Here is a 27,150-nt window from a genome sequence, read left to right as displayed (position 1 = left end):
GCTACTCAACTGACTTTTGGGGAGACCTTTTCTCAACCCTACAGACATATATTTAATATACTTTTTAGACGTATACTTTTTACATAATAAAGGGGCTTGTGAATTCTACTGTAATACTTTATAGAATTGCATTATTTAGAGTACGTATGCTTCTATCGTCTCATACGGTTTGTGTCACTTTAGTTCTATGTGTTGTATTTCTAGCTGCCGCCGCCGTGGAGCTTTCTGCGTCAACTCTTCACTGCACAACTTTATTGTTCACAACCGGAAGACAAAACGAGCTACGTGTCAGGGAAAAGGAGAATCAGCTAAATGGGCGAAGGCGATCAGGCCGCCTGAGTTCACCTGTCTGGAATATTTCAGTTGTTTTTACAGTTCGTGTGGAGTCATATTTAATCGCAGCATTCAAATTGCGACGTGTGTAATTGTCAAGTGACAATGCTGACAAAATTTGAAACGAAGTCGGCCCGTGTCAAAGGTAAGAGTTTACCAGCTGTAGTTAGCATAGGAGCTAATGTAAGCTAGCTGACTTTAACCGGTCAGTTATTTATCCCGTTCACTGTTAATAACTCAGTTGTTTGTTTCAAGAGGTTTATGTGTCACTAACACTGACATTAAATCATTGATTTCACGTCTTATGTCAAACTGTATTGATGATGATTGGTCACTAAGTGTACGTTTCTATCGCTATCTAGCTAGCGTAACGAAGTACAGTGGCTACTGTTAGCTAAACTTGATCATTAGATATGGTTTCCTTGCTGACACAAAGATGACCTCTCATCGACTGAAATCTAATGCCCTGTTTATACCTGATATTATAAGATACGTGAACAACTGTCATGCTTTTCAGGCCTAAGTTTCCATCCCAAGAGGCCATGGGTTCTTGCAAGTTTGCACAACGGAGTCATCCAGCTGTGGGACTACCGGATGTGTACTCTGATCGACAAGTTTGACGAGCATGATGGTAAGCCAATCATGATAGCTGATTGATGTATTATAGTTTATATTAATTGTGTTCTCGATAGATTTATGTGATGTTTCTGATGTGTCTTCGCCCACAGGCCCCGTCAGAGGAATTGATTTCCACAAACAGCAGCCACTGTTTGTATCTGGAGGAGACGACTACAAAATCAAGGTTAGGCTGCTTTTTGACTCGCATGTTGCTATGTACACATGTCAAGAATTTGACAGGTTTGAGGGAATAAGATGCATGTTTGGCAAAGCTGTTGTGCACCAAATATTTTGTTTACATGTATCTGTCAGTCTTTTGAATGTCAAAGATTGTGATACTTAATGGTCTGGTCATTCATCATGATGCTGTTATGTCTTGTGGATTAAGACATCTGTTAATATTACATCTGATTATTAATTACATCCAAGGAAACATAATTAACAAAGATCTACTAGATATGCTAGTGGCTGGTAGATTTGTTTCACTCAAAAGACAAAATAACTGGTCTATCTATCTAGTGGCTTTTTAGATTTAAACATGCACTAGCCATTTTGCAAGTAGACAAACAAGTTAATATTATCTCATCTTAGATATGTCTTTGGCACAAGTGCTTCATAACCACATTCAAGGATTTGTTGCAGTGTGTGTCTCGGCTAAGATACGGACATCAGAACTTTTTCTACTACTCATTATCTGTGTTGGTATTTGCCCCAAATATCACATTAATTTAGCACCTTACATTAATATATTGTACATGTATATGCTGAGTAAATACTCTTGTTTTGACCAGGTGTGGAACTACAAGCTGAGGCGCTGCCTCTTCACTCTCCTTGGACACCTCGACTACATCAGAACCACCTTCTTCCACCATGTGAGTTATTGACGCACTTAACTACGCCTGCTTCCCATGTATTTAACACCGATCTCATGCCACAGAATGAATGAATTATTTATTTAATCATTTCCCTATCTGAAGGAGTACCCCTGGATCCTTAGTGCCTCAGATGACCAGACCATTCGCATCTGGAACTGGCAGTCCAGGACCTGCGTCTGGTAAGACACACTGAGATTTTTTATAATCACACTTTAAAAGTTGATATTGAATATTGAATATATCCCTTCTTTCCTCCTCATCACAGTGTGCTGACTGGCCATAACCACTATGTGATGTGTGCCCAGTTCCACCCATCTGAGGACCTGGTGGTGTCTGCCAGTCTGGACCAGACCGTGCGAGTGTGGGATATTTCCGGTGAGGGCCTGGGGATGGTGGAGCAGAGGACAGAAGGCTGGGTTGATAAAGGGGTGGGAGGGCAGGATGGTATGAAGGATGAGGAAGAAGCAGGACCAGGATGAATATGAAGTCCTGTGCTGTCTCTTCTTCCTCTCCTGTATGTAGAGGACAAATCTCTGTGGGCTGTTTGCAGAAACACCTCTCCTTTCAGGAAAGACAAACAGCGTTTTGTCGTTTTGTCCGAACATATTTACAGTGTTGTATTTGTTAAATAATTACAGCACTGTAAATGCGAGTTCTGAATGAATTAAATGAAGATCAGGTAGATGTAGTTATAAGGATTCCCAAAATTGGAGAGGTGTTTCTGTGCCTTTGCATGTTCTTAAAAACTATCTCTGTTCGTTTGTTCTCGCTTCTTCTTTGTTGTCTTTTCACTAAATTAACTGGCTCAAATCTATTCTGTCACTTTCTTACATGTGAAAATGCATTAGATTGTTCTCTAACTGTCTTTCTTGTCTTAGGGATTTTACATTTTCTCGCATTGGGCATGATTGCATTTATATGTACAGTTTTAATGAGCTTCTGCGTCATAAGACGTCATAGCAGAGCGTAGAACTTTCCCTCTGGACTCACATTGTTACTCCCCAAGTGTCCATTTAGCATGAAGGAATGGCTCACTTTGCACTCATACTTTCATTATAGGAAGTCCATGCTGCTTCCCATACAGCTTCGTTTACCATCTTGTTATTGCATTGCCATAACTACTAACTGGTTTGAACGTGTATGTCTTGCAAAACTTAAACCTCCTCAGTACTGATTTTGAAATGTTTTTATACACCCCCTGGCATGACATTTGCTCAGCTACTCAAAATCTAACATGAGATATACAACAGTGTTTATATTTCCCACTGCTGAAGTTACCATATTGTTACTGGCTTAATTCCTAACCCAAACCTGTGACATGTCAGATTCTATTAACTCTGCATGTGACTTCGACATCTGTGCAGTAACATGCATGAGCCTCTAAGAAAACAAAACAAAATAATCCTCCTCATATTCCTGACATCCAACGCCCCATCAGAGCACGCCTTTACAACCACCACCCACCCCATCGGCCAAGTCCATGCGCTCCCTGCGTCCTCCTTATCCCATGCTCTCCCTGGAAACATCCACACCTACACATGGGTTCCTAGTGCCATTTCTCTCCCTCCTGTATCATCTCTTCATACTGTTGAACTACTTGTTCACCACATTGTTTCAATGGGCAGGAATCATCAATGCAAGCTGTGTTTTCTCCATCATTTTTTCCTGATCTCATTTGAGTCTGGGAGTTAATCGGTATCTTGCACTGCTGTCCAATCAAATCATTAGTAATTGTGATTTTCTTCTGTATGCGAGAGTCATTAACCCAATCAACAGCACTGTCACAGCCATGATTTTTTTCCAGACTCAAGCTGGTATGGAATGAGAGAGCAGAGGTTGCATTGTTGTGTTTCTGCCTGTGTGCGTGTGTTCAGTAGTCCAACAGTTCTCCCTCCTTATAATTCCCCTCTGCTGCCTCTCTTCTCCTGTGATATGGCTTCATATTTGATCATCTTAATGATTTTCTTTTTTTTTACATGTTTTGTTCCTCCCCCCTGTACTGTCATTGTGCCCTGTGTAACATGAATATGGCTCCTTCCTTGCATGCGATTCGCTGAATGTTGGTTCCAGGTCTGAGGAAGAAGAACCTGTCTCCAGGCGCTGTGGAGACGGAGGTGCGCGGCATCTCTGGTGTCGACTTGTTTGGTGCTTCGGATGCCGTTGTCAAGCATGTTCTTGAGGTGAGCAGCGTGCTTGTTATTCAATTTAACAACCTTTAACATTCTTTGTGTGTTTTGCTCACTGGATACATCTTTGAAATGTATTTATTTGTGCCTGTTGGTGTTCAGAGTATATTTAATTGGTGGCCTCTCTGCCACCCTCTTGTCACAAACTGTCTTAAGTGTATTGCTTTTTTGCCTGAAGCTGCTGTGGTTTGCTAGTAGTGGCTAAATTAGATGGCATATTAGTGTAAAATGTGTCCACTGAAAAGCTGAATAGAAACAAGCTCAGCTTTGTAAAAAGAGTTTCCAAATCGTCACTGATTCCAAGTTTCAGTCCAGTTCATGGAAAATACCAAATAAATTGGTATTGGGAAGCTCACGAAATTAGATCATGTACTTCTGTGTATTTTTGAGTCCTGAGTTATTACTCCTCAGTGTCCAGAAATGTCCCACCCAAGGAAATAAAATTACATTAATAACGGTGTGTCATCCAGTGAAAGTAATGGAAAATTGGGACACAACTAGACACAGTCACACTCTCATCTTTGGATTTCTCCTCTGCTAATGGAGGTGTAGTGAAGGTACAAAGGGATGATTTCAATAACTTTTCCGTGCCTTTCAATAAACATATTTTCCCATAATTCTAAAAAAGAGAAATGTGAACTGGTCATAATGGGTTTTTTTTCCCAGAAAGGACAGTCTGTTCTTTCGTCTTCAGAAAGACTTCAGTGCTTTGCCTCAGTGCTGGCATAGCTGATGGATCTTTATTTGGGTTTGTGTGATGTGACTTTGTGTTTCTGTGTCCAGGGTCACGACCGAGGGGTCAACTGGGCTGCTTTTCACCCCAGCATGCCTCTCATTGTGTCAGGAGCTGATGACAGGCAGGTCAAGATCTGGAGAATGAATGGTAAGTGACTCAGAAGTCACTACTTAAAAGCAGTGTCTATAAAAACTGAAGCCTTGATGTTATTTATTTACTTTAAAGAATAGATATTCATTATAAAAGTAAATATTAACTGAAATGATTCTTTTCACTACAGATGGCTTTTTTGTCTCTTTTTCTAACATTTATGATTTCCTTCTGTGGTCTCCTTCTCCCTCGGTCCAGAATCCAAAGCATGGGAACTGGATACATGCCGCGGCCACTACAACAATGTGTCCTGTGCCGTCTTCCACCCGCGTCAGGAGCTCATCCTGTCCAACTCTGAGGACAAGAGCATCCGGGTGTGGGATATGTCCAAAAGGACTGGAGTGCAGACCTTCCGCCGTGACCACGATCGGTTCTGGGTGCTTGGGGCTCACCCAAACCTCAACCTGTTTGCCGCTGGTAGGTGGTGAATGCTGTCTGTGTCTGTATGAGTTTAACAAAGTCAAAGGGAGTCAGAGGTCATGTTTTGAGCATGTTGTAAAATACCAAAGTGACAACATTTCTGTAAAGATTTCTGACTTTTTGCTCGTAAAAATCGCGCCTCCTCCTGCAGCAGAGGAACTTTTACACATAAACTTACATTGTAACAATGAATATGTGACTATTGCACTCAAACTCTGTCTGTGTCTCTTTTAGGTCATGACAGCGGCATGATTGTCTTCAAGCTGGAGCGTGAACGTCCTGCATACGCTGTTCACGGCAACATGCTGTACTACGTGAAAGACCGTTTCCTCCGCCAGCTTGACTTCAACAGCAGCAAGGACACTGCTGTCATGCAGCTACGCAGGTAGGGTCATTTCATTTCTTGCATTTGTGACATGCAGTGCAACCCAAACACAACCTCACGAAGGCTTTTGTTGAGGTATTTGGATAATAGTGAGTGTAACATGCTGTGTTTTATGTATTTTCTTGTCCTAGTGGGTCTAAGTTCCCAGTATTCAGCATGTCTTACAACCCTGCTGAGAACGCTGTCCTGCTCTGCACTGTAAGTGTCTCTTAAACAAAACATGTTAATCCAAAATGGTACAAACAGGCGCTCAAGTTAAAAATATATTGTATGTAATGCTCTATTCCTCCTGCAGAGGGCAACCAACCTTGAGAACAGCACCTATGACCTATACTCTATTCCCAAAGAAAGTGACTCTCAGAACCCTGATGGTAAAGAAACTCCTCACTTTAAATACTCTTTTTCTACTAATGTTTTGCTTTGTAAACAGGGAGATACCTGTCATTATTCGTTATCTCTATTGACTGACTTTGTGTAGTTACTTACTGTCTACTATATCTTTGCTGTTACTTTGGTAAAAATTGTTTACTGGATGCCAGCAAGATGGATCATTTTAAGAATACTGTATATGGCAAATAAAGTAACACAGAATCTGTCTCTTCCTCAGCACCGGAGGGGAAGAGGTCCTCTGGTCTGACTGCAGTCTGGGTGGCCAGGAACAGATTTGCCGTCCTGGACCGTATGCACTCAGTGAGTCCATTTGTAGGTTTAGAACGTAGAGCACTGTTTTGAAAAAGAACAGAGTAATGTCTTGACAAGGATCTCTAAAGTTAAAAAGTTTAAGGAAATCTTAAGAAAATATGGGAGTGTGTGACAAAATGTTATTCTATCCTTATCTGTGCGAGTCAGGGACATTAATCCTCAAATGAAGAAGTCAAAGGTCTGATAAAGTCTAAAATTTTGAAATTGAAACTGGGATTATGCAGCCTGAAGTTTGCAACGTTTTTTCTGTTTGATATGTCTTCAGTCATACAGTGTAATTCATGAGCAATAAGGAAAAAAAAAAAAATGCAAATATTGAAGAGTAGAAATATCATCATTGCTCTCTATATTTATCTAACTTGAAGTAAGATCTTCCTGTCATATTTCTTTCTCCTTTTTTGTAGCTGCTGATTAAGAACCTGAAGAATGAAATTGTGAAGAAAGTTCAGGTGCCGAGCTGCGAGGAAATCTTCTACGCCGGGACGGGCTCGCTTCTGCTGCGCGATGCCGATGGTGTCACGCTGTTCGACGTGCAGCAGAAACGCTCCCTGGCCACCGTTAAGATCGCCAAGGTCAAATACGTGGTGTGGAGTGCCGACACCAGCCATGTGGCTCTGCTGGCTAAACACGGTGGGTAGATAAGATGGAAGATTATCACAAAGTCACAACATCTTAATCTTGCTCTGTCCTCAAAACCTGTTTCTACTGCCAAAGTGGGTGTTCTGAAACATCATTGAGACATGAGCCCTGTTTAGAAGGCATTAGTATAACCAGGCACAAGTACTTATTTGATTTCAGCCATGCTTTATAGAAGGCTGCTAGAATCATTATGTTGGGATAATGGAAAAAAAAAAAAGGTTCCTTCACACGTACGGGTATATGCATGAGATTAAATCTTAAAGGTCAAAGCAGCTCAAACAAAGAAGAGGATGCTTTGCTTAATTCATTCAACATTGATTTATGAATGCTGGTAAAAGCACTTTATGAGAGGTTTCAGTACAGCTAAGTGAATTTGACTTGAAAATGATGCTGTCATTGTTCCAAGCAAAACCGCTAATGTCAGTATGCCTGAAAAATCAACAGTGTCTTCATCTCCGATACTGTCTCTTTCTTTCCTCAGCTATCATGATCTGCAACCGTAAGCTGGAGAGTCTGTGCAACATTCATGAGAACATCAGAGTGAAGAGTGGAGCCTGGGATGAGAGTGGAGTCTTCATCTACACAACCTCCAACCACATCAAATACGCCCTCACCTCAGGGTATGTGCTGCCTTTTAAAAGCAGTGTTCATTTAATGTAACACTTGACACAAGTTTCATTTTGTAGAGCAACACACTTTGTTGTTTTAAGGAAACTAGTAGAACAGGAAAAATCGGGGATGGCACTGATTACAGGAAGTGATGACATATATACCAGACTGGTGGTAGGCACACTTTTTCCACTTGATGTCTGACTGGCCTCGTTTCAAAGATAAAAGCAGTTTTTATGGTGCAAAGCAAGCTGCAACACAGGATAAGTGAACAGTTTTCTTTAGAAGGGAAGTTTAAGTTTCTTTCTCTAGACACTTCACTCATGTTGCACTACTACATTCTTAATATATTTAATTCGTCCACATGTGTTTTGTGTCCTCCATAATCAGGAAAACCAGCAACATCAGATTGAAAGGTTTTACGGTTACAAAAGCACACGGCTGGTATTGTGGCATTTTCCTTAAAATATGGTGTAATGTGGAGCTTTCCATGTGTTTCCCTGTAGTGATCATGGCATCATCCGGACTCTGGACTTGCCCATCTATGTGACCCGTGTGAGAGGAAACAGTGTTTACTGTCTGGACAGGGAGTGCAGGCCGCGCGTCCTCACCATCGACCCCACAGAGTACCGCTTCAAGCTCGCCTTGGTCAACCGCAAATATGATGAGGTGAGTCTTTGAATCAATTATTGGAGTACACTGTATGTGCTTCTGAACAAGGATGATGAGGATTTTCCATCTCTTATCTTAATTTAATAGACATTTTTATCACAACTTTACTGGTTTTTACACACTCCTCTTATCCTCGTCCCTCCAGGTGCTCCACATGGTGCGTAATGCCAAGCTCGTGGGTCAGTCCATCATTGCCTACCTGCAAAAGAAGGGTTACCCTGAGGTGGCGCTGCACTTTGTCAAAGATGAGAAGACTCGCTTTAGTCTGGCTCTGGAGTGTGGAAACATTGAGGTGAGCTGCTGCTTGACAAGCCATAAAAAAGGGACACTGTTACTAATTTATGACTTTTCTATGTTTTGTAATGTTTTTTCATACATGTTGATGATGATCATATGTTCTCTGATGAGCCAAAATTTGCTCTATCAGCTCCTTTCTGCTGTCTGGTTAATTTTTTAATAAAATTTCTCTTCCAGGTGGCTCTGGAGGCAGCTAAAGCCCTGGATGAGCGCAGCTGCTGGGAGCGTCTGGGTGAAGCAGCCCTGCTGCAAGGTCACCACCAGGTTGTGGAAATGTGCTACCAGAGGACCAAGAGCTTTGACAAGCTCACCTTCCTCTACCTCATCACTGGCAACCTGGCAAAGTTGCGCAAGATGATGAAGATCGGTGAGTGATTGATATCTATTTATTAAGGTATTTTTTTTGTATGTCCCTGATGAAGTTTGTGTCTTGTATGTCAGTGAACTAACATTTGTGTACTCTTGGTTTACAGCTGAAATAAGGAAGGACATGAGTGGTCACTACCAGGCAGCTCTCTACCTGGGAGATGTCAGTGAGAGGGTCCGCATCCTAAAGAACTGTGGACAGAGTGAGTTCAAGTGTCACCAACTGTCTCATCACATGTTCACTCTTATTTTCTCTATTTGCACTCAACAGTCATGCATTATCTCTGTTAAATTAATGAAAATAGTGAAAATTCCCTATCTTACAATGTTAAAAAAAAGGGGAGCAAAAATATTCTTGGGGGGTGGGATGGGTCTATTCTGGGCCGAAACCCATCCTCCATCTAAGTTTGGTGGAAATCTGTAGAGTAGTTCTTGTGCAATCCTGCCGACAAACCAACCAACCAATAAACAGACATGAGACGTCCTTGGTGGAGGTAATAAAAGATAATATAAGCAATAATTGAGCTGAATTAAACTGTTTGTTTGTTGTGTTTCCAGAGTCTTTGGCTTACCTGACTGCAGCCACTCATGGGCTGGATGAAGAAGCTGAGGCACTGAAGGAGACCTTTGACCCAGAAAAGGAGACGGTGTGTTGAGAAAACATTACTTTTACCTTCATGCATGTGACAACAGTAACATGCTGTCAGTGTAGTGTAGCTGTTTTACCTTTTATTAAATGGTGGTGGATCTTGTGTCTTGTAGGTGCCAGAGGTTGATCCCAATGCACAGCTGCTGCAGCCTCCTCCACCCATCAACCCCCTGGACACCAACTGGCCTCTGCTCACAGTTTCAAAGGGCTTCTTCGAGGGAGCCATTGCAGCAAAGGGTGAGTCAGATAAGGCCAATATCGTATGTAATCACAATACATTTCATATAAAAACATAGTGTCAGTGGAAACCTATGGCTGTTGAGTGACAACCTATTTTTTTTTTGGGGTTGTAGGGAAGGCAGGTCAGATGGCTGCCGACATGGACATGGATGCCCCAGGAGGCGAGGGCTGGGGGGACGATGCAGAGCTTCAGCTGGATGAAGGTAAATGTAGTGTAACTTAAGACTGTTATAACCTCTCAGTGAGCAAACATCAATACTGCAATGTTGTATAAACTGATTTGTTTACCTTTTTCATCTCTCTGTTCCTCAGATGGCTTCATGGATGCCCAGGAAGGATTGGGTGATGAAGGAATAGGAAAAGAGGAGGGAGGAGGCTGGGAGGTGGAGGAAGACCTTGACCTTCCTCCAGAGCTGGTGAGAGGAGCTACATCATTCTAAATCACACTGCTAATAAAGCAGAGCTTACGCTAGAGACAAGAATAGTGTGAATACATTTCATATCAGGGCTTTTTGAGGTGACAAACCCATGTTTTCGTCATATATATTGTTATAAATATGAGATCTTAAAACTCTTGACAAAAAATCTTGAATTTGAATTTCCTACTCAAACTGTTACAATGTCTTTCTTCCAACCATCAGGACATTCCGGCTGGTGGAGGAGGAGGAGCAGAAGACGGTTTCTTCGTCCCACCAACCAAGGGCATGAGTCCCACACAGCTGTGGTGCAACAACTCTCAGCTGTCTGTGGACCACATCCTGGCTGGCTCTTTTGAAACTGCCATGAGAGTAAGTAAACAATTTTAAGGTTTTTTTAGAATGCTGGGACCAACTCATGCATCATACTGACATTTTCTGTTCCCCTTCTTCACCACAGTTGCTCCACGACCAGGTGGGAGTTGTGAACTTCGGACCCTACAAGTCGCTGTTCATGCAGACTCTGTCTAGAGGTCGCACCTGTTACCTGGGGCTGCCTTCACTGCCCTGCCTGCGCGGCCATCCCCAGAGAAACTGGAAGGTAGTTTTTTTTTCTTCCACTCTAGGTGTGTCAGTGATATTCATTTACACTGAGCGATACTTGTGATTTAAAACTCACTCTTTAACTGCATCTGTGCACGCCCTTTTGTATTTAACCCCCCTTGTTTGTAAATGTAAATATGTAAATATTGAAGTATTTTATTTTTTAGGACTGCGGGGCAAAGCAAGGACTGCCCGCTGTGGGCCTGCGCCTCTCCGACCTCATCGCCCGGCTGCAGCAGTGCTACCAGCTGACCACGGCTGGTCGATTTGAGGAAGCTGTTGAGCGCTTCAGAGCTATCCTGCTGTCTGTGCCTCTGCTGGTGGTTGATAACAAGCAGGAAATTGCAGAAGTGAGCACCAGATCTGCTTTGAATCACAATCCGTTTAACCTCCAGATGCAGCACAAATTATTGCAATGTTTCCTGCAGAGCCATGTGTGGCTGTAGGATGCTCCTGGTGCATATGCATTTTAAAGACAGTAAATATGGCTGTGTGTGTTTCAGGCTCAGCAGCTGATCACAATTTGCAAAGAGTACATAGTGGGTCTTACCATGGAGACGGAAAGGAAGAAGTTGCCTAAAGACACATTGGATGAGCAGAAGAGGCTGTGTGAGGTAAATATCTGTTGACTTGATTCGATGTCACTGCTGTTTTTGTTGACTGGTTATCAACTTCTAATGTTCTCATTTATTTTTTTCTTCCCTTACAGATGGCTGCTTATTTCACCCACTGTAATCTCCAGCCGGTCCACATGGTGCTGGTTTTGCGCACAGCTCTGAACCTCTTCTTCAAACTGCGTAACTTCAAGACGGCTGCAGGCTTTGCACGGCGCCTTCTCGAGCTGGGGCCAAATCCAAATGTTGCACAGCAGGTTGGTTGTGACAGTGACAGTGATTTGACAGTATTTTAATTCATATTAAAGCAGTTTTCAGTTTAAAAGGAGCACTTTGCACCTCCATAGTTTCAGCCTGGAGATGGGAGTGAGCGGTGAGTTCACCAAGTTTTACAAGCTGCAATAAATTGAAAAAAATAAACTCAAAAATTGCCAAGAAAGGAAATACTCTTACTGTTACAGATGTTTTCCTTACTGACCACAAAAATACAACCATACACCTTCTGGATTCAAGTTCCTCTTTTTACTAAGGCGAGCTTAGCTGCCTCATTAACACACTTGATTCAAACTCAACATAAACTAAATAAAACTCACCAAACCAGGCTTGGTTTGTCTTTGTCCAGATTTTACAAATGACACCTTCAGATGGAAAGACGTTTCTTTTCTCATCTCTTAACATCATGTTAAATCTCCCCTTACAATTCAGACTCGCAAAATTTTGGCTGCCTGTGAGAAGACCCTGACAGACGCACACCAGTTGAACTACGACCCCCACAATCCATTTGACCTGTGCGCTGCCTCCTTCGTCCCTCTGTACCGTGGACGTCCTGTAGAGAAGTGCCCTCTGTCTGGAGCCTGCTACTGCCCTACTTACAAAGGCCAGATCTGCAGGGTCACACAGGTATGTCGGAACTGGGGACAGCCTTCATGTGTCTCTTGTGTGTATGTGTGTATATATTGTCTATTATTAGGGATACATTTAAGAGTGCGTTTAACTGATCAAAGGAACTAATTTGTGTATGCAGGAAATGTATTGAAGTTGGGTGGTATCTGTGTATAAGGAACACACATTTTGAATACCATACGTTTTTTTTCACAGATTGTCAGACATGTTTGTAAATCTTATTTTAAACATGCATTTGTCACTATTAAAAAGACAAATTTCTCTCTATGCAGGAGCTGAAATGGCAGAACTATTTAAAGATTTTGAAAAATTCCAGAAAAAAACATTTGTTAGGTCCTATCATTTGTTTTGTCAATTCAAACATTTTCTCTCATTTTCCAGGTGACTGAGATTGGCAAAGATGTGATTGGTCTGCGCGTGAGTCCACTCCAGTTCCGTTGAGACGAGTTGGAGAGGACGAGATGAAGAGAAGAACAATCTGTTCAAACACATCCACCTTACCCTGTAGAAAATAATACAGTTATAGACGTGAGAAATAAAAGCAAAGATCTATATGTTTGCTCACAGTGATGTTAAACTTCCTAAATCCTTGTCTTACTCACTGCATCATCTATTCTGCTAAAAGCTTTTTCTTGTAAGTTTCAGCTTCCTCATTTCTGTGCTGTGGCTTTATTAGAGCTGTAAACCTAACTGATGTCTGTTTTCTGACTTGTATGACATGAATAATTCAAAGTGAGCAGCACTGCTCAGTGTATCTGGGAGGGCAAAATAAAAATAAAGATGCCTGTTTATCAATGGAAATGTGTAGTGTACGTGATTTTTTTGTGTGATGTGTGTGGGCTTAGCATTGCCATTGTAATTGTAATATGATTTTATTGTGGTTAAGGAATATCCAAAGTGCAAGAACAGGGTTGAGTCATCGAGGAAGTAGAGTACAGAGTTGAGTCATTTCTTGGTAGGCATTGCGTGGGTCCATTAATACAAATCAAAGGAGTATTGGGAGGAGGAAAATGTGTTTATTACGTTACCGTATGATTTACTTGACCTGCAGATAATTTTATAAAACACAGAATAACTGTATAACTACGTTGCAGAGATTCAGAGCTGCCATTTTGACTGCCCCTCGGTCAGGAGACCGGAACCAAACAGCGGAACCCGGACGTTTTCCATGTCAACACTCGCTGTTGTGTTCTGCTTTCTAAACCAGGAAGATGGATTTGTTGTCGATCAAATGGATTGTTAATTTGCTAGTTTGTTGGCTTTTCATCGGTAAGTTGTATTCCAACTGTGTCAGACTCACACATTCATTTATTTGTTAACGAGCGGGATGTGTTTCTGATTCAGGCGGTTAGCTTGATGGGCTTCTTTGTGCTCGTAGCTAGCCGACTGCTAACGTTAGCCTAGTCAGCGCTAGCAAAGCTGATCTGGTAGGCTTCAGTCTCCAGTACCGGGTTTTTCATATACCCTAGCAAGTTTCACAATGAGGTTCAGCTTTTCAACAATTCTTGACCTATTTCCATCTAATGGGAGTTCAGAAATAATCATATACATGTTTTAATTAGCCTTTTTAACGACTTTTCCCTGAGGCAGTCACAGATTGGGTCTGCCCTCCTCATATGAGCGACTCAGCATCAGCGTGACTGCTCGTGATTCCCCGCAGCGGCCGCCCCGAACGCGACGGAGTAATTGCGAGAACATCACGCCAAAATACATTCAATATTTTGTCAACTAATGTTGATTTGGTTGTCAGCCAACATGCAATACAAGTGAAGGCGAAATTAAGTCACATCAAATCTTTAGGGCTGCCTGGCAAATTCGGCATACAGGAGATCTACCAAAACGGAACAGTTTTTTTTTAAATTAAGACGGTTTTAAATTATACATTAAGGTTACTGTTGTTTTCTGTGAGTGCCCTGGTGGAAAGTGCTAACAGGTGAACCGAGCCGAAAAGCATCATTTCTAGTGGAAAACCCCGCTGGTGGTCGATGGGATGAAAGTGAAAGTTGGCTGTCTGTTAAGAGTGCAAGCAAGAGACTCAAGGTGTACAAATGAAGTACTGTATATGCCTGCTTTAAATTGCCACCATTTTGAAAGGACCTGTCAGTGACTTCCTGCTCAGACGAGAGATATGTGAATGTTTATAATCCGAGGACTGACAGGCCAGGGCAAGAAACACTCATAAAAGCTACTCATTTTGACAGAATGTGACAGAACTGGTGTTTTCTCTTTTTAAGGGAGGGAGTCACAGAGTAACTCATGACACCACAATATTCATGATACTTTCGCCCACAATAACAGTAGTTTCAGGATACAGATACAGATTCTGTGACTGCGATACATTGCTGGACAATAATCTAATGATAGTATACAGATCTGCCAGTGCATCGATAATTGTATTGAAAGAGGAGGCAGTACAATACAGTGCCATATCCATATTTTGTCCAGCCCCTACTCTTTATTGTGTACTACTGGTAAAAGCCTGGTATTACTCTGCCCAGGCAGTTGTTAATGTGTTTTTTTCTCTCTCTCTCTCTTGCAGGTGTCGGCTGTAATTCAGTGGAAAAGAAGATTTATGTGCATCTCAATAACACTGTCCCATGTGTGCGACTGCTCAATGCAACACATCAAATAGGCTGCCAATGTGAGTAAAGTGATAGATTAAAGTGATGCTTAGCACTTGTAGGAACAAGCACAGGTGTTTCTGTGACACTCATGACAAGTAAAGATACCTGTAACAGTTTTCACACCTTGAGATGTAGATTTTGTGTCCTGATGGCCTCTGAGTGTTCGTCTTTCACTTTGTAGTGTGGTTTTTGTTGTGATTTTGAAGAACTGTCAGTGTGGTTGGTTGCACCAGGAAGCTACATCTTATTCTGTGGCTTTTAATGTAAGAAAATGAATTTCCAAACATGATGAAAGCACGCAAAGTTGCAGATAAACCACACATTTTCTGTGATTAATATCCGATGATTAAAAGCTGTTCGTCTGTACCATGAACTGTTGTCTGACCACAAAAGCCTTGGCAGCAGAAATTTTATCTTTGTGCATCCAAATTTCATAGCAGATCCTTTTCCGATAACTGAGAAGAGGCCTGGTGGAGATGCATTGATAGATAAGCTTAGGGGCATTTTTCATCAAGTACTGCAGTTGTACCTCACATCACATACGCTGATATTTGAGGTTCTCTTTCGATTTCAGCCTCTTTGTCGGGGAATGTGGGCGTTCTCCATGTGCTTGAGTCAGAAGAAAACCTGGACTGGGTCCTGAAGACTGGTCCCAACCCTCCTTATCTGGTTATCCTGGAGTCCCCGCTCTTTACCAGGTACAGTCATTTATTGTTATTTTTGACAATTCTTCAAGTGTTAGGTGGATAGAAACAGTCAATTGCTAGCCAAAATAAATGTCAGTAGTTCGATAAGTCCTTTAGTTTCTTTCAATTCGAATAGAATACAATAGAATAACTTTATTTTCCAGCCACAGCAGGAAGATTGTCTCTGGTCTCACCTAGGAAATAAAAACACATGTCCACAGGGTTAAAAACAAAAACAAGGCAGATCACATAAATAAAAAAAAGATCTCTCAACTTTCCCTCTGTCAGTGCATTCATACCCATAGTGTTCAGCTTACACTCTCATATTTAAGTTTACTGTAATTCATAGACTACATAAAATGCATTTGTGTTTAACGGGTCCCTGTAGATCTTTTTTTTAGAGTAACAGATGGTAAAGAAGTTGGAACATCAGTACATGGCAGTAACAGCCAATCAGGCATAAGCTGTCAATAACAGAAATGTACAGTAAAGTGATTTGACAAAATTCTACCTTTCAAACATGTCTGACCTGTATTTGTTTCTGTATCATTTCCACCGCCCCGTGCCGACTGTCTGCCTGTCAGACCCATCATGATGAAGCTGAAGAACGGTTCCAGCAGGGTGGCAGGCGTTGCTGTTGTGGCGCCTAATGCAAACCCGCCCAAGGGCTTCTCCCCACATACCACCTGTCCCAACGAGAACACAGGTGGGTGGTAGTTTTCCTGCTAAGACTCGTCCGTCAGTATTACACCAGCTGCAGTAATTAATTGTTGTTTTATGATACTCAGGTGGCACAGCTCATGGAATTACAAGCTGTAGTTGGTTTAGTCGTCATGTTCTTTGAGCAGTTTCTGATGATCATGTTTGACTTTACAGCACAGATTTAATGGCTCATTACTTTATATTTTTCTTATTTCTTTCGTTTTGCTGTGAAATGCGCGAGATACCATAGATTAGAAACTGCATGTATGACCAGAGTTAATTTTCGAACTAGGAAGAAAAGCTTCAGGCACACAGTGTTGAAGGTCATAGTAGCATGGTTTTAAAAATGTTAATTAATTCATCTGGTTTACTTTAGTTTAGTTTAAGATTCATATAGCATTGTGCTCACTTTTTTTTTTAATAATATTAGCAGATGGAATTATTCATATAGATCACATTATATCCTTACTTATTCATTCATTCAAACAAACCAGATTACGTCTGACCTTTAAAGTTTAATGTACTCAGACCACTTGGTCCAAATGGGGAAAAAAATATTTCTGGTAAAAAGGGAAATAGACATCCTTTCCATGATCTCTTTTTTACAGTATTAAATCACACTTATTATAAAAAGAATTGTAAGTGAATGAAGATCACATAAGAAATTCCCTGATGATCATTCATCAGGGAATTCTGTATTCCCCATGTTTATGTTATGTTAGTTTTAACTATTTAAACTAAATTAGGTGGACAACTTAAAATTCTGCAATGCCTATCACTAAGAATGCACCAGTCACAGGCACAAATAGCCGTAGCAGATTCAAAATGCATTGTTGTTGAATTTGTGAATAAAACACGCCACCATCAAAATGGAACCTGAATGCAAAAGAGAGTTGCATTTGATCTGCAGATTGTTTTGTCAATTTTCATAATACTGTGATCTTTAGATGAAAGAACAAGGTTGAAGTGCTTCAATTGCTTCCAGGGGCGGTTCTAGGGGGGCCAACAGGGGCCAATGCCCCCGTAACTCTGAGTCTGGACCCCCCTGTGGCCCCCCCGACAGGGAGTCTGCATCAATAATACAATGACAGATTTCTTGCAATGATTTTGTTTTGAAGGGAAATGCAGAAATAAAATGTCTTAGCAGTTTACTACCCAATCAAAATTGCTGAAATTGGAAACACTGTATTGTCTGAATGAGGGATTTATCTTTTTTTCCGGGTTGTATGTGCCCCCTAACAAAAAAGCCGGCCCCAACCTGGCCCCCCTATTAAAACTGGTTTAGAACCGCCACTGATTGCTTCACATGGAGTATTGTTTGACTCTAATGAAGTCGACGTGGCCTTGGAACGCTGGTCATTTAATAAAGCTTGTTGCCTTAATCTGTGTGAAAGAATTTTAAGCTCCATTATTTCATGTTTCTTGCTGAAATTCACAGCGGGAGTCACAGTTACTTTTTCCCATGAAATACGTACAGGATTTAACTTCAACTTTTATTTTATTTTATTTTGTTATCAAAGAATCAGATATTAGTAGTTGCTGATCAATTGTACTTTTTCTATTTGACTGGCGAATTTCATGTCTAGGCCACTCAAGTACAGAGAAACAAATGTGACTTTGGGTTCTGGAACCCCTTGTCCTCTGTATATGAGGTATGGACACTGATTGTTTTAATGGCAAGGAATAACACATGAAAAAGTCTTCTGAAGTTGACTCTTTAGATGCATGTGAGTCATGTGGCTCACTACCGTAATGAGGGATATAGATACCAATTACGTTTTAGCCTCAGTTTCTTGACATAACTTCAACTTAAACAGCAACACATATACATCTGCTGTAATTCACTCTATGTGTTTCCCTCAGGTGTGTATACGGAGGAATATGATCCAGCCTTCGCCCACTGTAATGTGACCATGTGGAATCCTTTGGGAAATGGTTTATCATATGAGGAGTATGACTTCCCCATCTTCTCAATGAAAGACGACAATGACACTCAGATCATACGGCAGGTAAAATAAATGTGCTATTAAATCTGTTCTTTTTGTCTGTTGATAAAACAACACTTTGGACATGCAGTCACAGCAAAAAATGACAAACTTTTACAAAACAGAACAGTTGCTGTAAAATCCGATCTGAACTTGTCCTAGTTGTGGTTGAGATCAGGAACGAAGCCAGTGAAGTTGTTAAAGCAGCTCTGGAGATCATCATCGCTCTCAAGCAGACGTGTTGTGACACATAATGTTGAGACGATTTGTCAGAACCCACAAATCATTAGCTGCTTTTCCAGCATCGAGACAAAAACAGACAGATCATATTACATGGGCTTAAATGATCTTCTGATGCATTGCAATTGTGCATATGTTTCCCCCAGCAGGTTTCATGTTTCCGCTGAAAAAAAGCCACCGAGGTCAACATGACCTTCGACTCTCTGTTCTGTTTTATCTCTGCTTTTAGTTTCGGATCACTGATGAAGGCAAATTTCATTTAAACTTGCCTGTTTTAAACTCCATATATTGCTCTGTGAAGGGCTGTATTGGTGGCTTCTTGTGTCAGGCTTTATTCATGTTCTAGTTTATTTGTTTGAGTTTAACACTTGGCGGCAGCTATCTCAGACAAGAAGGCAGTGTAGACGAGGGAAACTGTTCTGTAAACAGTTTCAGGTTTGATCACCAGCACAGCTACTGCTTCAGAGTGATACATTCAGACCTACACATGGTAGTTAGATTATAACTGTGTCCAAACCTGCCACTGTACCCCTGAGCAAGAGTACCAGACCTCGTTGTGTGTGCAAACTTGTCCTACGGATTGAAAACTATTTGAGATCCTTTAAAAAAACAACTTGAATGTTATTGTGGTTTCTGTGTCTGTAAACACAAACCCACACATGAAGAGATTTCATAAGTCTGGTTTTCTACATTTTCAGTGTTACTTGGATCATAACCGTGCTGTGAATGGCAGCACCCCTCAGTACCCACTGTGTGCCATGCAGCTGTACTCCCACATGTCCGCTGTCACTGACACGGCCACCTGCATGAGGAGGAATGACATCAACTTCAGCATCAGCCCAGGTATTTACACAACATGAATAAAGGTGAACTTTTTTGCTCACTGTTCAAGGTCTGATACGAGTTGCAAGAGATTTAACAATTACTATTTCCAATGTATTTTTGTTTCTGCCTCACCATAAGAACATCAATTCAATGAATACAAGACAATGGTAAATGATTGTTTTCTGACCGAAAGCCATGTTGGTCCTTGTTCTGTGTTTCTCTTTAGAGATGGTTTGTGACCCTCTGGGTGACTACAATGTTTGGGCCTCCACCAGGCCTATCAACAACACAGCCAAGGGCCACAAGATGTTTGAGAGTGTGGTCATAGCAGCAGCCAGGGTGAGTTACAGGGAAGAGCCCTTGTACTCATTTGCTACAGTACAACATTTGTTAGTTATTAGTATGCCCGTGTGGGTTCATGAAAACAGTTTTTTTGCCAGATTCTGCAGTGATCTCACTCCCTCTAAAAGCTTTCCAGTGTAAAAGTCAAATCCAAGATAAGCCCTGCTTTGTAATGCGTGTCATGTGACCGTACAGTTGCCGTTCAAGTCTGTGTTACTCAGAGTGTTTCTGTGCTTTGCTTCTTGTGTAAACAGTTTTCCTACTTCATGACCTTGAAAACAAGTGAGATTAGTTACACTCAAATGTTTTTCGAACCATCAGGAAGATCAAGGCATCAATCAGTTAGTTGAAATAATAATCAGCAGATTACTTGATTACAAATAATCCTTACTTGCAGCCCAAGCTCACTCATAACTTTTGCAATAGAAATTCCATATACCATAGGTAAACCAAAAGACGAGAAATGCTGCATTTCCTGTTAGTCTGAGGCCACATGTTGATTATTGGTATGATGAAAATAGGTTATACTACGTTAAACTGAACTACTACTAACCTAGATTGATGTCTGCTTGATGGATCTCCTCTCCTCTCCTCTCCTCTCCTCTCCTCTCCTCTCCTCTCCTCTCCTCACCCTCACCTCACCTCAGTTGGACAGCAGATCTTTCTTCTTCGACATCGCCCCAGGAGCAGAGAGTGGAGTATCTGGGTTTGTTACCCTATTGGCGGCCGCTCAGGCTTTACGAAATGCCACCCAGGAGGCTCAACCTAACCGCACCATCCTCTACACCTTCTTTCAAGGGGTCAGTTGTTTCCACATTAGTGTTCACACCATTGTGCTTAATATGCTAAATTAGATGTTGTCCTGCCAGCCTTTCTCATGCATTCTGTTTGACTCCAGGAAACCTTTGACTACATCGGCAGTTCGAGGATGGTCTATGATATGCAGAGCAATCAGTTTGCTGTGGACCTGGACAATGTTCACTCAGTACTGGAGATTGGACAGGTGTGTATTGTAAACTCATTCAGTAACCTTTGTGTACTACTTAAAACTCTTACAGTGATTCTCAAGGAAGATACTTGATTTTTGAGTCTCATTCTTTAGGCATCAAAATCTTTCCAAATTATATAAATAATTTCAGTCTTCCTCACAATGTTTTACCATAGTTCTCTGTCTCAGAAAGGTTGGTGACCCCTGCATTAAACCATCTACAACTATATATAACTTCTATAACAACTATAAAAAATCTCTTTATAGTGTGGTCGGGCATTCAAAGATAACTCAAATCTTAGTTCAGCATGTTGATCTTAAAATAATTGTACTTCATAATTGCAGCATTAGCTTTGTAAACAAAATCAGAAAAGAATATGCTTGAGTTTTTAAAATGTAATATTGTAGAATTTATGTTATGTACTATATATGTGTGTGTGTAGTCTATCAGAATGTTGAATTTGTTCACTGTAGGTGGGACTTCGTGCTGACTCCAAGCTGTGGCTTCACTCTGATCCAGTCTCAATGAAGAACAGCAGTGTCAACAATGAGGTTTGTATCTGTATATTTAAGTGTCATGTATGAACATCACTTCTCTACATCCACAAGAAATGCACAATAATCCGCACAAGAGTCAGTTAAAGTTGATAGCGTAATGTGTCTAATTATACCTTAAAGAGGACAGTCTTTAAGGTATAAACTTTATTGGTCCCACAGAGGGAAAGTGAGGGAAAGGGAGTGTCACAGCAGCCAGAAGGATGTACATTCATTCAAACTGGAGTGAAATATGCTTTTTAAATAGGTATTGTATAAAATAAAAAGCATGACAATAAAACTAGAGGTGCTGTAGTCATCTTATAGAAATAGTAAATACAAATGCATGTTTCATACATTAATACAAAATGAAAGTGCATTTCTTTAAAGAGCCCCTAAAAGATGTGGAACCAAATGTAAATTATCCTTCAACAATACATCTATATAACATATTATGTATATAAAATCTGTGATAAAAAGTAGTATTTTTATATTGTGAACGGCCATTTTCACAGATACTGATAAAACCCACAAAGAATTTGAATATGAAATGACTGATTAGGAGCAGACTTGGCTATAAAATCAGAGCAGAGATGCTAATTTAGCTTACAGTGTATGTGGTATTGTTTTTTTTTCATCCCCTTCTGTGTTTGTTTCAGGTGAGAAAGCTCATTGTAAACCTTCAGACGGCTTCAAGGGGTTTGAACGTCTCAGTGGAGGAGCCGGGTTTCTCTCAGCCTCTCCCACCGTCGTCCTTCCAGCGTTTCCTGCGAGCTCGGCCAATCCCTGGCGTCGTCATTGAGGATCACCAGTCTGCTTTCACCAACAGGTGATTCGGGGCTTCTTTAAAACACACTATTATTACACACTGTCACATGTCATTGAAGGAATTGCATCTTTATTTTAAATGTATTTCCTGTTCTGTGTGCAGGTTCTATGAGAGTATGTACGATAATGCAGAATACCTGAACGTATCTTACCCAACAAACATGACTCCAGAGGAGCAGCTCGAGTTTGTCACTGAAACTGCCAAGGTATTAATGCTATTCAGTAATATTCACCGTATTTATGTAATTTTAAATTAGCCAGTCCACAACTTCGGCTGCTCTCAGTGTGATCAGAAAGATGTCATTTCAAGATGGGATATGATTCACAGTTTTTGTCTTCTTTGCTCTGATGTCAACATTAACCCTTCTTTATTAGAATAGATGGTTGTCTTCTTTTTCTGAATTTCAGCCTAAAAAAGGAATAGCGGCTAATGGAAAACAAATGTTTCTGAAAAAATGTATTTCAGGCTCTGACCGAGGTGGCCACCATGGTGGCTCGGGCGCTCTACATTCAGGCAGGCGGAGCAGAAACTCAGCTGAGCAGCATTAACGCGGACCCTCAAACAGTAAGACTGTTGGATTTAATCATGGCTGAAAGACTACTGAAACATTATCTAAAATGAAGGCTTGAATACAGTAAACATTGTGTTTTAATAAAAAATTGCTCTCATTTTCTTGCAGTTCTTATTTTTAATTTTATATTTAGGATTTGATTAACTTGCACAAGTCATTTTAATTTTTCTTTATTCTCTTCTCTTGTACATATAATTATATGTATTGCTTCATTCAGCTGCAGATGGTTCTGTCTTTTTCTGTCACTTGAAATCTGCTTTCTTAAATCATTTTTATATTCTCTCTAATTCCACAACAATCAAGGGGTTTTCTGTTGCATTTCTGGATTTTAAAAGAATTACTAATTTTTTTGTTGTGAGTGTGTCATTAAATTTTTTATTGAGCAGAAGTGTTTTATTTTCTCTCTGTAAGGTGACCCGAATGCTTTATGGTTTCCTTGTTCGAACAAATAACTCCTGGTTCCAGCAACTAATTCCCTCTGACCTCGCCAGCCATCTGGGTAAGTTGGGACATACATTTCTTAAAATAAGGTTCTTACAGAATTGACAGAAATAAACTACTATTTATTACTGACATGGTCTATCTTGAGTGGGTTTTATCTGGAATCTGCTGAGGAAATGATGAATGTCACTTCTCTACTCTTTGGTGTTTACATTTTAGTGTATATTTCTTTTGTAAATTCACTCTGATCCAATGGACATAAGTTGTGCCATTATTTCCTGGCACTACATTTAATTTTTTCTGTCGTCTGTCTCAGCTAACAGGCCAACAAACTTCTATGTCGGTGTGGCCCAGCAGTCCAGTGAACCGACCCTCCTGGTTCAGTACCTGTTGGCTAACCTGACTGGTAGCACTCCCAACATCACCCAGGACAACTGCCAGAACCAGAGAGAGGATGAGGAGGACAAAGAGAGCAAACATGTAAGACCTAAAGCATTGAACAGTTTTGATAATTGTTGAGTCCTTTATTTTTTTACACTAATTATATAGAAAGAGGGGTAACTTAAATTTAGATTTTCCTATTTTAACAAACTTAACAAAGGAAATTAAAAGGGAAAACAGGGAAACGTTTCTGGCTGTAACTATCGATTTCATTATCAAATAATTGGTTATTTTATCAACCAATTATATTTCTTTATTCTTTGAATAATTAGTCTATATAAAGTCAGAAAAGGAAAAAGTTTATGTCTTAAAATTGTTAGCTGGGTGGACAAAATGTCCGAAATCCAAAGAAATTTCATTTAAATTAAAGAAAAGCAGCTTGTCTTCACACTGAAACCAGTAAATATTTAATATATTTTTAATATAACATGATTAATTTTGTGAAATATAGTTGCATTAGTATTTTCTTTAGGTTGACTGATCAATAAAACTACTGTTGTTATGTTATGCTAAATGCCAGCATAGGATTGAAATAAAGAGAAAGTGACAGCAGCGTGTACTATCTGGTCTTAAAAGTGTAACTCTCTTCTTATACAAAAATCTAAATATACTTGATGAAAAGGTACATTTTTAATCATGTTGCCCTCTGTTGTGAGTTTGAGTTTGACATGTTTCACTTGTTTTTAAAAATAAATAATAACTATTTACCCCTCCATCACCCTGTGACATCCCTTACCTACCCCATCAGTTTTACTACTATATGTGGGTTCAAGGAGCGGCGCCTCCCAACAGCACACAGCGGGAGGGTTACTGCGTGCGCTCCACGGTCCGTCTGTCCAAAGCGCTGTCCCCAGCCTTCGACCTGCGGGATTACACCTCCACAAATTTTTCAACGTGGACAGAGTCCAGGTGGAAGAGCATCAAAGGACGCATATTCCTGGTGGCCAGTCACGACCTGGAGGTAAACCCATCACTCCTCAGACACAAAAACCCATATTTGCATATTGATAATATGTCAGAGTTGTAGTTACAGCTTGTTTGATTGCTCCCAAATGATCAAAAAAGATCAATTGATACAGCTTTAATGTCTTATTGTTGTTGTGTACTTATAGAATAGCGTAGAACAGAAGTAATAAGATTGTTCTTTTGACTCCTCCAGATGTTGACACTGGGTGTAGGTGTTGGCGTGCTGATAACATCCCTGATACTGACATACGTTATCAGCTCGAAGGCCGACATGCTCTTCAGTGCGGGGAGGGAGCCGGCCAATGCCACCTACTGATCCACACGGAGACTCCACAGGCCTACGACCACTACTACTACTACTACTATTACTACTACAACTACTACTTCTATCCCAACCCGACATGGACAGGCTCTCTTTTCTTTAAATCACACAAGTAGGTACAGGTTAGACACAGCAGCAGAGGGAGGGGTTTTTTTTTCTCTGGTGACGACTCCATGTTTATGGGACTCACTGAGGTGAGGCGTGACATGAGGACTGGACCGGACTGGATTGGCCTGGATGGATCTGGACTCATCAGGGTCAGAAAACACTGGTCAGGCACCAGCAGGCCCTGCCAGTGGAAAGATGTTTATATTCATTTTTGTTTTCCCTTTTTTTTTTAATTGTAAAAAAAAAAAAAAAAAGAATGTTTTTGTTTACTGTGTCATGGGATAGGCACTAAACATTGAGCATTATTTTGAGGGTGTGATTGTGAATATGTAAATGTGAGTGTATGTGTGAGCAATTGACAGTGTGTATGAACACAGGAAGTGTGTGTGCGTGTGCATGTGCGTGTGTGTGTGTGTGTGTGTGAGGATTGCGATGGTATGTGCAATACTGTAGCCGTCTTCTCTGTCAGTGTAGTTAACTTATCAATCAGTCCTAATGATAAGGAACCACTTTTTGCGTCAATGAACAAGTAGTTAAATTTAAGGTTTTGCAGAATCTGGAAATGTGTGGTGAAGCTTTTTGATAAGTTTTAGGTCCTGGGATGTTGATCCTAGATATTTATATTGTTCAGTCCCAGTACACATATAACTACACGTGTTTGTAGTTGTACAGTAGACCCACTGCAGTTTCACATATTGTGATATTTGTGTGGCGAGGAAGAATTTCCTGAGGGGTCTGGCACGGCTGAGAAAACACATCACTTCAACTTCATATCGATCAGCTGCCAAAAATCAAAGTCGAATCCAGTCAGAAAATGTTGTGTTTCGACACTGAAAATGCGCTGGTACTGTAGCTGTGCACTCTTTTTTGGGTTTGTAACTTTTTCACAAGGTTTCTTTTAATGATAACCTCTGAAAAAATTGTGACAACAGGCAAGATGGTTTTAATTTGTTTTTTGATGGATGTTTGTTTAATGGCTGGAATCAATGACCAATTGTGATGCCTTGATGAAGAAATAAATATTGCTTCTTTTCCATTTTATCTGTCATTGTCCACAGACCACTGAAATTTAACCGATCTCTCGTCCTTATAGGAACAGTTCACCCAAAAATGTGAATTCTGTCATTATGTGCTCACACTCATGCTGATGGAAATTCAGGTGAATTTTCATAATACACAAAACATTGCTGGAGCTTCACAGCAAAACAGCACCGGAACATTCACTTAAACAACTGAAGTAGATGGGAATTTATTTTAAAACACAAAATATGAGCAAACATGAGCTGTATATAGCCCATTTATAAAATGTAAATAAAAAATATTTTAAGATAGGGTCGCCATCAAGTCGCCATCTACTCCAGAGTGCTGTAGTAATGAGTCCTAAAACCCAAACATCAGTTAGCATTTTTTGCATTTCCAGTGCCCTCATCTTAAAGTCAATTGTTTTTTTGAATCAGCTTTCAGTTAAATGCCTGAAAAAAGGTCTGTGGTTACCACAACTTTACGATATTTGCAAGTGTTTTTCTACACATGATTTAATGTCCTGCAGTTGAATTATAGTGGGTTAGGGTTAATCATTTTAATTTTAATTTATTTTCTGTCTTAAAAACAACAGTTGCTAACAGGTGGCTAAATGAGACTACAAGAAGTCCAGGATATTAAATGTCATCATTTTGAACATGAAGATTCATCTAGTCTTTACAAGCTGACTTTAAAACTTGTAGATTTATGAATTTATAGAAAATAGCATAGTAATTGTGTAGGAAGACACTTGGTGAAGTATGATGTCATGTGACTGCAATGTAGCCTGTTTGTAGCCTGACATTAGTTTTTTACTTCTTGGGATTTGATCCATGCTTCAGAAAACACTAAAGTGGTGTTCATCTGTGAGTATTATCTTGCTGAACAAAACGTGTGAGTATTATACATTTGTGTAAGACACAGGAATTATTATCCAACATCCAATTAAAGAATCCCATAGGCTTTTTGACGAGGGAACCGGGGCGATGCTAACTTCCGGTTAGACTCGATTATGTTCCAACCAGTAGAGGGCAGTCAAATATATATATTCATAACACAAGATGTAGAATTCAAATATTTTGCATTAAATGTCAAGACTTGGTCCTGAATCAA

At 40.4% G+C, this 27,150-nt stretch overlaps 2 protein-coding genes across 2 annotated transcripts; both read left to right on the top strand.

Moving 5' to 3' along the window:
- Window positions 1-250: 250 nt before the first annotated feature.
- Window positions 251-13,214, top strand: copa (COPI coat complex subunit alpha). Its single transcript, XM_030402194.1, has 30 exons — window positions 251-478; window positions 851-964; window positions 1,062-1,135; window positions 1,743-1,823; window positions 1,929-2,005; window positions 2,092-2,201; window positions 3,897-4,006; window positions 4,796-4,895; window positions 5,097-5,315; window positions 5,553-5,703; window positions 5,835-5,901; window positions 5,999-6,074; window positions 6,311-6,393; window positions 6,810-7,035; window positions 7,526-7,664; window positions 8,160-8,322; window positions 8,471-8,617; window positions 8,800-8,989; window positions 9,096-9,191; window positions 9,547-9,635; window positions 9,751-9,874; window positions 9,991-10,080; window positions 10,190-10,293; window positions 10,519-10,665; window positions 10,754-10,894; window positions 11,064-11,246; window positions 11,400-11,510; window positions 11,606-11,767; window positions 12,216-12,410; window positions 12,795-13,214. The coding sequence occupies exons 1-30, from the start codon at window positions 439-441 to the stop codon at window positions 12,852-12,854; spliced, it is 3,669 nt and encodes a 1,222-aa protein (XP_030258054.1). The 5' UTR covers window positions 251-438; the 3' UTR covers window positions 12,855-13,214.
- Window positions 13,215-13,528: 314 nt separating this feature from the next.
- ncstn (nicastrin) lies at window positions 13,529-26,058 on the top strand. The gene is made up of 17 exons (XM_030402195.1): window positions 13,529-13,682; window positions 14,953-15,054; window positions 15,612-15,735; window positions 16,308-16,429; window positions 18,289-18,434; window positions 19,349-19,493; window positions 19,702-19,814; window positions 20,465-20,617; window positions 20,716-20,820; window positions 21,280-21,357; window positions 21,999-22,168; window positions 22,271-22,373; window positions 22,634-22,732; window positions 23,151-23,238; window positions 23,497-23,660; window positions 24,370-24,582; window positions 24,781-26,058. The coding sequence occupies exons 1-17, from the start codon at window positions 13,625-13,627 to the stop codon at window positions 24,901-24,903; spliced, it is 2,106 nt and encodes a 701-aa protein (XP_030258055.1). The 5' UTR covers window positions 13,529-13,624; the 3' UTR covers window positions 24,904-26,058.
- Window positions 26,059-27,150: the final 1,092 nt, after the last annotated feature.

Source organism: Sparus aurata, chromosome 21, assembly GCF_900880675.1.
Source record: "Sparus aurata chromosome 21, fSpaAur1.1, whole genome shotgun sequence".
NCBI classification, from domain to species: Eukaryota; Metazoa; Chordata; class Actinopteri; order Spariformes; family Sparidae; genus Sparus; species Sparus aurata.
The sequence above is the reverse complement of the archived record's forward strand: the minus strand, read 5'-3'. Positions and strand labels throughout refer to the sequence as shown.